This window comes from Theropithecus gelada, chromosome 7b, assembly GCF_003255815.1.
Source record: "Theropithecus gelada isolate Dixy chromosome 7b, Tgel_1.0, whole genome shotgun sequence".
Classification (NCBI taxonomy): domain Eukaryota; kingdom Metazoa; phylum Chordata; class Mammalia; order Primates; family Cercopithecidae; genus Theropithecus; species Theropithecus gelada.
The window spans coordinates 1,038,537-1,054,482 of record NC_037675.1 but is presented as its reverse complement, the minus strand read 5'-3'; the positions used below and the strand labels follow the sequence as shown (position 1 = coordinate 1,054,482).

General features: G+C 37.0%; 1 protein-coding gene across 1 annotated transcript in view; it reads left to right on the top strand.

Annotated features, from left to right (window-relative positions):
• The window catches only part of LOC112629132 (elongation factor-like GTPase 1), a 124,463-nt gene that overhangs the window by 53,559 nt on the left and 54,958 nt on the right, over positions 1-15,946 (top strand). The window contains 3 exon segments of the mRNA XM_025392621.1: positions 701-852; positions 1,112-1,278; positions 6,099-6,225. Of these exon segments, the coding sequence (XP_025248406.1) occupies positions 701-852; positions 1,112-1,278; positions 6,099-6,225 (446 nt within the window).

Genomic DNA, 15,946 nt, shown 5'->3' with positions numbered 1-15,946 from the left:
AAAAAAAAAAAAAATAAAATACAAAAAAAAATAAAAATAAAAAAAAATAAAACTCTGAATGCCTTCTCTATATCCTGACAGACATGAGGGTAATTCTTTAGGAAAAATAGCTTAATTACCTTCTCCACACCCTCTCATTCTCATCCCCAGGGAAAACCACATATACACACCCACACCCTGCCTTTTCTGTGGTGGCACTTCTTGGGTCTAACACAGTGGCTGATATTTCAGTTTGACCTTCTAGTCCTGATGAATTGCCAGTACTCATCCTGACCTTGAACCCTTCCTCTTGAACCCCGGTTATTGAGGCCTTATGCTTGTTTCCCTGCCAGGGTTGTTCCAAACCCTGATATCTGTCACTCTTTCCCTTCCTTCTTCCTGTTCTTTGCCTTTTCCAGAAGGAATATAGGCATCTGAGAAAGGTTCCATACTATTGTACATTGCTCCAGATAGGGACTTGGGCTCTTGCATGTCAGTTCATAAGCTCAGAATAGTTGGGACACAGCATTATTAGAGAGAGGCTGATAGGCCCTCTCCTGTTGCTACAGACAGGGAGAGGACTTGGAGAAAACTGCCTGGAATGCAGCTGGGACCAATCTTCATCTTACCCAGCCATATCAATACTTGCTGTTTCCCTGCTTCACTAAACTGAGAGATGCTTGATGTTGCCAGATGATAACATATTTGTGATATCCTATAGGCCTGTCACTCAAGAAGAAATTGCTCAGAGACGTAAGTGTGCAAGACAAAGGTATGCAGAGAAGCTTGCAGCAGCACAGGGACAGGCACCCTTGGAGCCCAACCAAGATGGCAGTGCCCTTGAAACATGTCCAAAAGGAGAGGAACCAAGAGGTATAACTTTCCTAAGTAGGCTCTGTTGCAAAGTGTTTGCCTTTTTGCTTAACTTGGGACACTCATCCTTTAGTTCTTGAGCTTTTTAAGCTTTAATCATAGTTTTCATCAATATTCTTTCCATTCTTGGTGTTTTGGTTTGTTTTCTTTTTTTCTGAAACTGGACCAAACATCATATTCACTCTTCCTTCTGTGTTTCCAGACAGTTCTTGAATTAAGAGAGCATTCTTGGCACTAATTATCTTTTTGTTTCTGGCAGGTGACGAGCAACAGGTGGAAAGTATGACCCCTAAACCTGTGCTCCAGGAAGAAGACAACCAAGAGTCTTTTATTGCATTTGCTCAAGTGTTCAGTGGTGTGGCTCGAAGAGGAAAGAAAATTTTCGTCTTGGGGCCCAAATACAGTCCTCTTGAGTTTTTACAAAGGGTAAGAATTGAAAGTAAAATATTTAGATATTGTTTCTCAAGGGTCTGATATCTTTTCACATTTTGTTGGGACTGGCGATGATCTTATTGGTAGATTTATTTTGTCTCTGGAAGGGCACACTTGAGTGACTGTGTCTCCGTTTGTGTTGCTTTGATAACGTTTGTCATGTATGTCTCAGTAGCATTAAGGAAACCAAATCAGTATGTGGACCAAATTTTCAGGCCTTATTTAATTATAAGGCTTTTCTCTTCTAGGCAAGAATCACCTTGTGGTTAGAGAAAAGAACTGATAAGAGCAGATGTCATGCTGGAGCCAGGGCAATGGCCAATCTTTGAGAAATAGGAAGATCCAAAAACTAGCTGGCTCAGGCCAAAGGTTGGGCCGTGAGCAGGGGATAGGCAGGAGTTGCATGGCACGCTGACCCTGAGTCTGGTCAGGAGGGTCTGTAAATAGGTGAACAGGCAGCATCTAAAAATGCCTGAGCCAAGGGGCAAACAGAGATCACAGGCTAGAGATGTCTCAGAACATTTTTGGAAGTAAGCAAGATATATGCATTGTAATTATATCGTAATTAAATAATAGAGGTCATAGGATGAAGACAGTGCCAGAAGTCCAAGTAGCCAGTCTGGATCAGCACAAAGCAGTAAGCTAGGAAATTGTCAGCTGGCACTGTGGAGCATCATGAGCAGAGAAACACGTGCTCCTCTCTGTCCAGGAAGCAGCCTGTCTGTAGATAAACCAGGGAAGCTTTGGTACTTGGCTACAAGTGAGAGAGAAGGAGGTAGCAGTTGAAGAAAATCCGTTGTCGATTTTTCTTTGCCTTGAATGCTTATTCCATGAGTTTTAGCAGTTTAATCCTTGGAGAGTGCAATGCTGCTGGCAGTTAAGCCTTCCTTGTTGAGCTTTGGCATGTTCTAATTTAGCAAGAAAGATCATAGCACTTGGTGTGTATAGGGTTATATTTTATGGGAGTCTGAAAGTGATATACTATATATAAAAACTCATCTATGATTATCTTGGCTTGGACATAATTGATAGTTTGTAGTTTATCAGTAAGGGCCAAGTATCAGTTAATTTTTTTCTTTTTTTGTGAAGGTAAATGAGCCAGAAATTTGTATTTAGTGAAACATTGATTTATTTGGCATTACAAATTCCGTGAACAATCCAGTTTATCTCTGCATAGTGTTTCTTTACTACAGGTTGAAATCAGTTGCTTATGTGTCTCATGTCTTAAGCAGGAATGATACAATACATTGACAGCTCAAATAGCTTCTTATTTCAGTAATCAGAGCACCATAAAACCTAATTCCAACTGCTTAAAAAAGAAACCTGAAATATTTCAGACCTACCCTCAGAGTAACCCCTACCCAGAATTTGTGTTCATCCTTTGTGTTAGTTTTCTGTTACTGCATATTACAGATTACAGCAAATTTAGCAGCTTGAAACATTACACATTTTACCATCTCACAGTTTCTGTGAGTTAGAAAACCACACATGGCTTAGCTACATCTTCTCCTTAGGGTCTCACAAAGCCATGACCAGAATGTTGGCCAGGGTGCATTCTCATCTGGAGGACTGACTGATGAAGAACCTGCTTCCAAGCTCACTAAAGGTTGTTGTCAGAATTCATATATTTGCACCTGTAGAACTGAGAGTCCTGGATTTTTCTGGCCTTTGGCTTCCCTCAGCTCCTAGAGGCCACCTACAGTTTCTTGTCATGTGGACCTTCCCAACTTGGAGGCTTACTTCATCAAGCCATATAAGAGACTAGAAGGAGTCTCCTAGCAAGACAGAGTCCTGTATGATGGTATAGAATCACAGTGTGACATCTCATCACCTTTGCCATATTCTGTTTTTTAGAAGAAGCAAGTCACAGGTCCCACTCACACGGGAAGGAGGCTTCAAAACAAAGGCGTGAACACCAGGAAGCAGGCATCATGGGAGGGGCACCTTTCGTCTGTCTGCCACATCCTTCTCTTGCTTTTCTTTATAGTTTTACAACCCGAGTGTGCTTTTCTAAAGAATATTGTCACATTTGCATGCTTTTGAAACTTTGTATAAGTGGAATTTTACTGTAGCTATTCTACAACTTGCCTTTTTTTTTTTTTTTAACTTAACATTGTGAGATTAATCTATGTTAATGCCTATTCCTGCAGTTCGTTTATTGTTCAGTGTGGCATAGGATTCCTTTACTTAAATGTACATTTTAATTATATGATTTTTTTGTCACAATATATTTGCTGTTTTTGTTTTTTTTTTCAAATCTAAGCAATGCTACCTTGATTATTTTTGTATATGTCTCCTTATGCACATTTACAAGACATTCTAGGGAATATACCTATAGTGGAGTTGCCTTGGTAATCTGCTTAACAAGATAATTCCAATTTATTGTCCGAAGTAGTTCTGATTTACACTCCCAATAGGAGCGTTTAACAGTTCCAGTTGTTCCACATGCTCCCCAAAATGTGGTTTTTGATTTGTGCCAGTTTTGATTTGTGCTTTTGATTTGTGCCAGTCTGATGGGTATGATATGGTGCTTTGCAGTTTTAGTTTACATTTTCCTTATTACTCTTGTAATATGTTCATTGATCAATCTTATGTTCTAGTGTGAAGATATTAATAGTTCTTGGAGTCATTTCCCTGTTTTTCTACTATGCTACTTTATTGTTTTAAATACTGCTTTTCGGATGTTCTTTGTATATTCTGGATACTAATTCCTTGTCACTTTTGAATTTTGCAAATTTCTTCTCCAGTGTAAAACTTGTTTTTACTTTCCATTTGGTACCTTTTAATAGGCAGAAGTTCTCAATTTAAATGCAGTCGAATTATCATTATTTTATGGGTTTTGCTTTTTGCATCTTAAGAACATTGAATCTAAGTCTATATTGAAGTCACAAAACTTTCTCTTATGTTTCCTTCTAAAGTTTAATATTTTACCTTTCATGTTTAAATATTTGATTCAATGTTTGTGAAGAAGGGATCCAGGTTCATTTTTTCCTCATATAAATATCCAGCTGTTACAACATTATTGAATAGTCCATCTTTATCCACTAATTTGCCTTGTCCACTCTGTCATAAATCAGATTGTTACTTATGTACATAGATCTGTTTCTGGACTAATTTTATTTTTTCTGGTTGTCTCTAACTGTCTCTGTTCAGTGCTGTTTTCATTTTTCAGTGTTTTGACATCAAAAAGACCAAATCCCTTTACCATGTTTTTCTTTGTTAGTGTCTTGTTTGTTCCTGACTCTTTGCTCCTGTATATCAAGTTTATGGTCAACTTGTCAGCTTCTATGAAAAGCCCTGTTGAGGCTTTGATTGGAATTACTTTATGTCCATACACCTATTTGGCGTGAATCAGCATTTTATAATACAGCATCTTTCCTTCCATGAATGTATTAGGTTTATTTATCTGTTTATTTAGGTCATTTTAAATGTTTTTCATAAAGTTTTATAGTTTTATTTATGAAGCGTTTTGATCACTTTTGTTAGATTTATTACCAGCTATCTTATATTTTGTTGCTATTCTAAAAATTGTTTTAAATATACATATTTTATATTTATTGCTATGTATTCTATTTATGCATTTTCTATTCCTATAGAAGTATAATTAACTTTTGTATATTGATCTTGCATTTTTGCCACCTTGCTAATCTGTCTTACTAATTACAACTTACCTGTAGCTTGTTTTAAGTGGATGGTCATATTGTGTAGATAATTCCATTTCCTTCTATTCAGTTCTTATAATCTTTCTATCTCTCAGCCCATCTTTAGAGCTACTTTGAGAGTTGTCATTGTGTCAGAACGCATACATTTAGATGTAACATGTGCCTTCATTTTCATGAAGTTTCTAGAGTCTACCCTAGCACAGGGGCCTCACCTTCCTCTGAACCTTTATGGATTTACTTGCCTATACTACCTTTTTGTTGGACACTCTGTGCTTGTGATGTTAGTAATCTTTGTACATGTTGTATCTCAGCCATTTTTTCTCTTCATAGCATTAGGGCAGCACCCCAGGCCTATGAGCACCAAAGATTGGTTGGTTGGTTAATTGAAATGCTTTCTGGGTACTTGCATTTATATGGTAGATATATTTCTGAAGACTTCACACAATGCAAAATTTGAATCATTTGAGACAGTATTTCCATAAGAATAAATATGATGTACAGGGAACTAATAAATCTAATGTACTTGTACTTGTATATTTTTGCTGTAAATGTACTCTATTCTCTCATTAATGTGTTCCTAATATGTCACAGCATGCTCTTCCATATGAACAATATAGCATATAATAGCAGTCTGACCTTTTTGTGGCATTTTTATCACATCTAACTACCCTTCCAAAGTCATTCTTTTGTGTTACTTGGCACTAGCACCAGCCCTTGTTGAATACTTGAAGAACATTATAATAGTAAAACAACTTTAAATGATAATAGTAATAATAAGTATTCAAATAATAGCACAGTAGTCACCAGAACTGGTGTATGACGTGGTTCATATAAATAACTTAACCAGGGGTTATGGGGATCACCTAAACTGACAATACCAGGTCACAACAGAATTTATATTACTTAGCCATAAAGCTTATGATTAAATGGGAATCTAGACAATTTTTTAGTATTTGATAAGTTTCAGTATTTCAAATTTTACTCATAAAGTGAAACTTTTGTTGTATCACACCATTTCAAATGTTCATATTTCAGGTTTACATGAAATGTTGCTATACAATATCTTACTGGTGAATAAAAATAACTTTACAAATACCAATTAATACTTCCAAATGCCTCCTTACTTGTCTTCAATCATTTTGCTTTGCCCAGGTACCATTAGGCTTCTCAGCTCCACCAGATGACCTCCCCCTAGTCCCCCACATGGCATACTGTGCTCTGGAAAACCTGTATCTTCTGATGGGAAGAGAACTGGAGGTACCTCCAGGAAATGTGCTAGGTAGGGTGATGCTGTTTATTATATCCTTATTCCATTTTAGGAGATTATCTAACTTGTCACTGAAACTTTAGTGAAATTTTTGAAGGGAATAACTTTATTCTTTAGTTTGATAATTTTTTTCCCCTGGTATCTTTAACTTAGTACATTTGAGTAACTAACATGGAGATCAGTTACTTTCTGTGAATTATAGTAGCTGTTTTAAAAATGTTTTGCTTAAGTAATTTGTAAGTGCTGTAGCCCAAGCTGAAGTTCCATTTATTTCAGAGTGAGAGGGGAAATTCCTGCTCACATAAAGTCAATCTAGATGACTAAGGCATTTCTGGTTCTACAGATTAGATTCTAAATTGTTGGAAACTATTCTGATATAAAGGTCTATTTAAAGTCATTGCTTTTTTTCCCAATGCTTTTATCCTTTGAACATTGCTTTGCTAAGATTAGTTGATTGTCGGTTTATATCTGTAAATATTATTCTTCATTTCCTTAATGTTATCACTTGTTTGACTTTTGCTCCTCATGTGCAGAATTCACTTTTTGGGATTCTTAGTGCAACCCTAAAGACTCAGATGAAGAAATTTCTCTTGGATCCAGAGTATATTATAGAATACTGTATAGATTCTGAACCCTTAGGGTCATTGTCAGCTATGGAGCTATTTATTGAGTGATTGCTTGGTTTGGGAATTCTCAGCTTTTTAGAAAAAGCTTTAACTTTTTTTAAAAAAAGTCTAGTCTGTTGGTCCAGAATAGCTAATGGTTTGCCTGGATTTCATAGATTTAAATCCAAGAAATTTGCCAAAGCATGTTGCCATTCACCTACAGAGATATATTCTTTTCTTTCTTTAATTTTTTGGCATGATATTTGTAGAATGCTTAGCTTCTCATCATTGTTACCTATTTTCTTTCATCCCTTTGGAAAATGTCATTTAACCTTAACACTTGATATACCTTCGTAAGCTGCCACAGCCAACTTTATCAGAAAAGGACATTGGAAGAATGGAAAACACCCTACTTTTGTTCATAAGCCTTCCTTGAGATTACTGTATTGCTCAGATTAAATGGAACATGAGGTATATCTCCAACATGATGCTCAAGGGAAAGAAAAGGTATTCTGCTGAGTGAATGGTTTTTATACGATCTTCTCTAATTAAGCCCTGGTGCTTGTGTTCTTTCCCTAGTAGAGGATGAGAATGTGACATGCATTGGTTTCTGGTTTTCTTTTTTCTTTCTGTTGCTGAATTTCTAGATGGTGTCCAGGACTGAGGTTAAGTGGTGTGTAAGGAGAGAAACCATTTCTCTCTCTTCTGCTTCCCAAGGCAGCCTTGGCTCTGCCATATGGTACAGGGAGACAAAGCTACTATAAGCTAAAACTTTTCATTTATTCTTAGAGAAGAGATATATCTTGACTTCTTTTATTGATCTTTTAAAAAAGTGAGAGGGTAGCACAACATGGGGTAAGGATGAAGTTGACTAAATTTTGTTTAGCAAATTTACTTATATAAGACTAAGCCAGATGGACAACTACTTTGTTTAGATAGAAGAGGAAAAGTCAGATTTATTTCCTATACGAGTTAGGATTGTATTTAGGTGTAAGTAACCAGAAAACTAACTGCAGAGTCTTAAACTTCACTCAGTAGGAAGCCCAAGGGTGGACAGTCCAGGACTGGTGTCACGACTCTTTTGTGTCATCAGGGAGCCAGTGGCTCAGCGTGTGGCTTTTGTGCCCATAGAAGCAAGATGGCCTTATATCTCTGTGAATCATATCCGCATTCCTCACAGGAAGAGAGTACAAGGGTCAAGACCTTCTAACAGGATTGATGTTTTTATTTGGAAAGAAATGGCCTCTCTAGTGACTTCTGTATATATTGTCATTTTTGTAATTTTGTCATATGTCCACTCCTAGCTGCTGGGGAGGCCCGAGATTGAGCGTTTTACTCTTCCAGCCTCTGTAGTTAAGGCAAAAGTTACTGGGGTTGTGAATGGCTTTTGAATAGCCAGTCCACACTCTTAGAGCTGCATTTGCTTTCCATTCACCTGGTGATGCCTGAGGTGCCTCCGTTAAGGTTCTGTTTCCTTTACATTAAAGAGAAAGATAGTCGACCAGAAGGATTTTGAGTGTAACACTGAAGGAATTGGAATGCAACCAGCCACTTTGATGGGACTTTTTGAATTGAAACATATAGTAATTGTTTTTCTTTTATTAATTGAAATCTAACTGAGTCCCCTGCATGACTAGGAAGGATGAGTATACCAAAACTACGGCCATAGTTTTGCCACTAACTAGTTATATGGCCTCAGGCCAGTTATGTAACCTTACTGGGCTTGTTTTCCCAAATGATTTGAAACGGAGCAATGATTACTAATATTTCTTGTGATAGAAATAGAAACAGCCACTTTTAATTTTTTTATAAGAAGACTGGATTCCCAGGGATACTTTTATTTATCCTAACTGCGATTTGTCATATATCCTCAACTTTAAAGATAAAGCATTAAATAACATTGCATGGAGTATATTTTATTGCTGTAGCTATAAAATACTAACAAAATTGTATTTATAATTTTTTGGTAAAATACAAACAGAATTGAAGTCTAAAATTGTCATTATATGATGACAGGTTGACATCCTAAGTGGACATGGAGTGAGGTAAACATTTTTTACTTATGTCATGAAGATCTTCCCTGGATTTTGTCAGTTTCCCAGTGGCTTAAAAAAAGTTCTAAACTAGATTATCTTCAAGATTGCTTCTAGCTTTTAACATTTCTTAAAAACCTTATTTCAGTAATTAGGATATTTCTCTCCCTAGTGTTTATTAGGAGGAACAGTAAATGTTTTGATACGATTACTTAGTTCGATGGATAACCCATTTTAATGGCTTCATTAAAACATCTTGAACTGGTTACCTGCCTTAAAGTCATAGGATTACCTTTTTAGGCAAATTTTACTTGTTCCTTGATTAAAAGTATGTAGCATATGTTGGCAGTAGCAGCAGTCTCATAAGCCAGGGTGTTTATTAAAAGCAATTTTTCAAAGCTAGGAGTAAGTTTAAGATAGGACAGAAGAGGCCAAAGAGTCTGGTATATTAAGGGGTGAGAAGAAAACTGCCTAAGAGAAGGCTAGTTGGCAGCCACAGGTAATATATGCTGGGGTTCCAGCTTTTGGCTTTCTAGGGTGAGTTGACTGCCACCAGGTATGTCAGTGCATTTTTATTTTTCTTTGAAACAGATTTGTTTTCTCAGGTAGTTTTGAAATGGAAAGAATAAGATGGCTGCATTTGGCTGAAATAATCTATATGCTCCAATTACCTGTTGTTGCATAATAAAACACTCAAAGCCTAGTGACTTAAAATACAGATAGTCCTTATTTTTTCAAGCATCTGCCATTCAGGCATGGTTTGGTGGGAATGGCTTGTCTCTTCCATGTGGTGTCTTTTTTTTTTTTTGAACAGAGTTTCCCTCTTGTTGCCCAGGCTGGAGTGCAATGGAGCAATCTCGGCTCACTGCAACCTCTTCCTCCTGGGTTCAAGAGATTCTCCAGCTTCAGCCTCCCGGGTAGCGGAGATTACAGGCACCCACCACCATGCCCAGCTAACTTTTGTATTTTTAGTAGAGACGGGGTTTCACCATGTTGGCCAGGCTGCTCTCAAATTCTTGGCCTCAGGTGATTCACCCTCTTCAGCCTCTCAAAGTGCTGGGATTACAGGCATGAGCCACCACGCCTGGCCCCATGTGGTGTCTACTGAGACGGCCCAAAGCCGGGGCTAAAGTCATATGGAGGCTATTTCAAGCACATGTCTGGAGGCTGATGCCAGTTGTTGTCTGGAACCTTGGCTGGGAGTGGAACTAAGGCCTTTCCATATGGCTGCTTGGCTTCCTTACAGCATGGTGGCTAAGTTTTACAGGTGAGCGACCCAACAAGGAGAGCCAGGAGGAAGGTATATCATGTTTTTATGACCTAGCCTTCAAAGCCTTCAGCCCCACTTCTGCCACATTCTGTTTATTAGAAGTGAGTCACTGCACCTGGCCCATGTTCAAAGGGAGGGAACTGACTCTGCCTTTTGATGGGAGGTATGTCAAAGTATTTGTGGATATGTTTTAAAACAACCACATTGCTAGTCGTAGATAATTTCTTGTTTCCTTCTGCATTTTAACAGACACATGACAGGACACATATAAAGAGATGTTCATAGTGATCAGGGCAGGCCTGTAAACTTCATCTTTTTTACTTTTGTTAAACTTTGAGAAAAAGTTGTAATTCCTATTTAATAAGAAAATAGTGGAGACCAGAATGATTGATACCCATATGCTTTTCATCATAATTGATATGGAGTCAGTAAATTTATAAAGTGCAGATGAAAATTTTTGTTGGAAAAGGAAATGAAAACATTATATGGCATTCTTGGACAATTCAGCATTATTCGAAGTCCAAAGGAAAGTTCTTTTATTGGCACTTGAAAAATGCAGATTTCACATTTGAACTCAGCTATAAGTCATTTAGAGAACTTATATGTGCTGATAAGTGTAGAATAGATTTTGTGGTCTGGAAATAGTTGATTTAAAGTTTAAAGTTATTTAATTCTAACCTGATGTTTATAAAGTTAGTATAGATGGGACCAGAGATACCTCACCATGTTTAGCACACAATAGCCTTTTGTTCAGTTCCCTGCTGAGAATATCTCTAAAAATAAATGTTTGCTACAGGCTCCTATTAAAATGTGAGGGGAAATTGAATTAGGATTCCAAATCGTTAGCCTTTTCATATACTCCTTTAGATCTCTTCCATATGGTTAAATCTTTAAAAGTTGAGGGACGTATTCTGAGAGGAAACATGATATTCTTCTTTTCACAGCATGAGGAAAATAATGAATATTAATTAGCCTTTTTCTGAACTGGTTTTAGTTCTGCCATGGTTGGTTGCTGGGTCAGTAGGAATTCCGTCAGTGTTGATAATCTGTGTGTGTGTGTGTGTGTGTGAGAATCCTTAGTCACGTGGGATAATCTAGGAGTCAGAAACCTTTGAAGAGTTTTACTAGCAAATTTGATTTAATTTATTTCAAGGGAAAGCTCAGTAGAATTTGGTTCTTAAGACTTTGTGTTACTTTTATAATGTTTTTAATTCACTTACTAGTGATTTTTTTTTTTAATGTACTTTATTATCAACGTTTCCGTTTGGAGATAATCTATTTTAATCAGTGAAAACCTAATAGTCATTTCTTAGTTTTAAGAGTTTCAACTGATTTTAATTGCTTTTCTTTTACAGATAATGATTTTATTCTTTTTTCCTAATAGTTGTGTGTCATATTTCTTTTTATTTTCATATTGCTTATAAGAATATGGTAAATAATAATAATTATAGTTGCTATTTTGTCTAGTTCCTTCCGGACTTTAATGGAAATGCTTCTGGTGTTTTAGTTTCAGGTTTGCTGATGCCTGTCGATTCATGATATCTTTTATTTATTGTGCTGGGAAAGTATTTTTTTTTAAATAATCAGGAATGGATACTGAATTTTATTGATGTATTCTTGGCATCTGAAGACAAAGTTATAGCATTTTTCTCCTTACTGTAATTGATATCATGAATTATATTTAATTTCCTGATTATTAAGGCGTCCTTGCATTCCTAGGTAAAAAAAACAAAAACAAAAACAGTACTCGATCATTGCATATTCTTTTCAAACACTTTTAGGTTCAGTGTACTAGCATTTTATCCAGAATTTTCTTGCATTATAAGTTAAAATGGCCATTATTTTCTTGGTATCATAATACCAAAATGGGAAGCTTTCATTTTTTCCACCCTCTAAAGCTGCACTCTCCATTTGGTAGCCACTAGCTACATTCACTTACTTAAATTTAAATAGATTGAAATCAAATAGCATTAGAAGTTTACCCATCAGTTGCACTAGCCATATTTCAAGCGCTTAATAACTATGTGTGGCTAGTGGTTACCGTATTGTATAGTGCTGCTCTTGAGAAATGTGTATATGATGTAAGAATTACCTTTTCTTCAAAAGTTTTGAAATACTTCACCTTTAAAACTAACTGGGCTTGATTCATAAAATACTTGATTCTTTCTATCTGGTAAATATTATCTTTTTCATTTTCAGTTTTGTATATTTGTGTTTTCTTGTTTGATTTCTTTTATTATAAATTTTTTTTATTTTAATGTAGTTTTATATATAGTTAATGATGCAAAGTTCTTTTAAAAGATAACTTTCAGTATAGAGTGGGCCGTAATATTGGTCCATTTGAAAATGTAGATAAGGCCGGGTGCAGTGGCTCACGCCTGTAATCCCAGCACTTTGGGAGGTGGAGGTGGGTGGATCACCTGAAGCCAGGAGTTCAAGATCAGCCTGGCCAACATGGTGAAAACCCGTCTCTACTGGATATAGAAAATTAGCTGGGCATGGTGGCAGGTACTTGTAATCCCAGCTACTTGGGAGGCTGAGGCAGGAGAATTGCTTGAATCCCGGGGTAGGCAGAGGTTGCAATGAGCCAAGACCACGCCATTGTGCTCCAGCCTGGGTGACAAAAGCGAAACTCCTTCTCAAACAAACAAACAAACAAACAAAAGAAGTCACTTAGTCTCAACTTTGAAAATGCAGATACGCCAAATAAGATTTATTGCTTACTATAGGGGTAACCATCAGTCTTTTTCTGTCCATGTATGTGCTTACTTTTAAAATTCGTGGTAAGAAAACAACATAAAGTATACCATCTTAACTATTTTTAAAAGTATACAGTTTAGCAATTTTTTATTTAAAAAATCATACTTTCTATACTGTTTTTAAAAATTTTTTAAATTATACTTTAAGTTCTAGGGTACATGTGTACGATGTGCAGGTTTGTTACATGTGTATACATGTGCCATGTTGGTGTGCTGCACCCATTAACTTGTCATTTACAATAGGTATATCTCCTAATGCTATCCCTCCCCCCTACCCCCTCCCCACAATAGGACCCCATGTGTGATGCTCCCCTTCCTGTGTCAAAGTGATCTCATTGTTCAATTCCCACCTGTGAGTGAGAACATGTGGTATTTGGTTTTCTGTTCTTGCGATAGTTTGCTGAGAATGATGGTTTCCAGCTGCATCCATGTCCCTACAAAGGACACGAACTCATCCTTTTTTATGGCTGCATAGTATTCCATGGTGTGTATGTGCCACATTTTCTTAATCCAGTCTGTCACTGATGGACATTTGGGTTGATTCCAAGTCTTTGCTGTTGTGAATAGTACCACAATAAACATACGTGTGCATGTGTCTTTATAGCAGCATGACTTATAATCCTTTGGATATATACCCAATAATGGGATGGCTGGGTCGAATGGTATTTCTTGTTCTAGATCCTTGAGGAATCGCCACACTGTTTTCCACAATGGTTGAACTAGTTTACAGTCCCACCAACAGTGTAAAAGTGTTCCTATTTCTCCACATCCTCTCCAGCACCTGTTGTTTCCTGACTTTTGAATGATCGCCATTCTAACTGGTGTGAGATGGTATCTCATTGTGGTTTTGATTTGCATTTCTCTGATGGCCAGTGATGATGAGCATTTTTTCATGTGTCTGTTGGCTGTATGAATGTCTTCTTTTGAGAAGTGTCTGTTCATATCCTTTGCCCACTTTTTGATGGGGTTGTTTGTTTTTTTCTTGTAAATTTGATTGAGTTCTTTGTAGGTTCTGGATATTAGCCCTTTGTCAGATGAGTAGATTGCAAAAATTTTCTCCCATTCTGTAGGCTTCCTGTTCACTCTGATGGTAGTTTCTTTTGCTGTGCAGAAGCTCTTTAGTTTAATGAGATCCCATTTGTCAATTTTGGCTTTTGTTGCTGTTGCTTTTGGTGTTTTAGACATGAAGTCCTTGTCTATGCCTATGTCCTGAATGGTATTACCTAGGTTTTCTTCCAGGGTTTTTATGGTATTAGGTCTAACATTTAAGTCTCTAATCCATCTTGAATTAATTTTCATATAAGGAGTAAGGAAAGGATCCAGTTTCAGCTTTCTACTTATGGCTAGCCAATTTTCCCAGCACTATTTATTAAATAGGGAATCCTTTCCCCATTTCTTGTTTCTCTCAGGTTTGTCAAAGATCAGATGGCTGTAGATGTGTGATATTATTTCTGAGGACTCTGTTCTGTTCCATTGGTCTAGATCTCTGTTTTGGTACCAGTACCATGCTGTTTTGGTTACTGTAGCCTTGTAGTATAGTTTGAAGTCAGGTAGCGTGATGCCTCCAGCTTTGTTCTTTTGACTTAGGATTGTCTTGGAGATGCGGGCTCTTTTGTGGTTCCATATGAACTTTAAAGCAGTTTTTTCCAATTCTGTGAAGAAAGTCATTGGTAGCTTGATGGGGATGGCATTGAATCTATAAATTACCTTGGGCAGTATGGCCATTTTCACAATATTGATTCTTCCTATCCATGTGCATGGTATGTTCTTCCATTTGTTTGTGTCCTCTTTTATTTCACTGAGTAGTGGTTTGTAGTTCTCTTTGAAGAGGTCCTTTACATCCCTTGTAAGTTGGATTCCTAGGTATTTTATTCTCTTTGAAGCTATTGTGAATGGGAGTTCATTCATGATTTGGCTCTCTGTTTGTCTGTTACTGGTGTATAAGAATGCTTGTGATTTTTGCACATTGATTTTGTATCCTGAGACTTTGCTGAAGTTTCTTATCAGCTTAAGGAGATTTTGGGCTGAGACAATGGGGTTTTCTGAATATACAATCATGTCATCTGCAAACAGGGACAATTTGACTTCTTCTTTTCCTAATGGAATACCCTTGATTTCTTTCTCTTGCCTGATTTCCCTAGCCAGAACTTCCAAACTAGGAGTGGTGAGAGAGGGCATCCCTGTCTTGTGCCAGTTTTCAAAGGGAATGCTTCCAGTTTTTGCCCATTCCGTATGATATTGGCTGTGGGTTTGTCATAAATATCTCTTATTATTTTGAGATATGTTCCATCAATACCGAATTTATTGAGAGTTTTTAGCATGAAGGGCTGTTGAATTTTGTCGAAGGCCTTTTCTGCATCTATTGAGATAATCATGTGGTTTTTGTCTTTGGTTCTGTTTATATGCTGGATTACGTTTATTGGTTTGCATATCATGAACCAGCCTTGCATCTCAGGGATGAAGCCCACTTGATCATGGTGGATAAGCTTTTTGATGTGCTGCTGGATTCAGTTTGCCAGTATTTTATTGAGGATTTTTGCATCGATGTTCATCAGGGATATTGGTCTAAACTTCTCTTTTTTTATTGTATCTCTGTCAGGATTTGGTATCAGGATGATGTTGGCCTCGTAAAATGAGTTAGGGAGGACTACCTCTTTTTCTATTGATTGGAATAGTTTCAGAAGGAATGGTATCAACTCCTCCTTGTACCTCTGGTAGAATTCAGCTGTGAATGCATCTGGTCCTGGACTTTTTTTGGTTGGTAGGCTATTAACTATTGCCTCAATTTCAGAGCCTGCTATTGGTCTCTTTAGGGATTCAACTTCTTCCTGGTTTCATCATGGGAGAGTGTAAGTGTCTAGGAAATTATCCATTTCTGCTAGGTTTTCTAGTTTATTTGCATAGAGGTGTTTATAGTATTCTCTGATGGTAGTTTGTATTTCTGTAGGGTCGGTGGTGATATCCCCTTTATCATTTTATTGTGTCTATTTGATTCTTATCTCTTTTCTTCTTTATTAGTCTTGCTTGCGGTCTATCAATTTTGTTGATCTTTTCAAGAAACCGGCT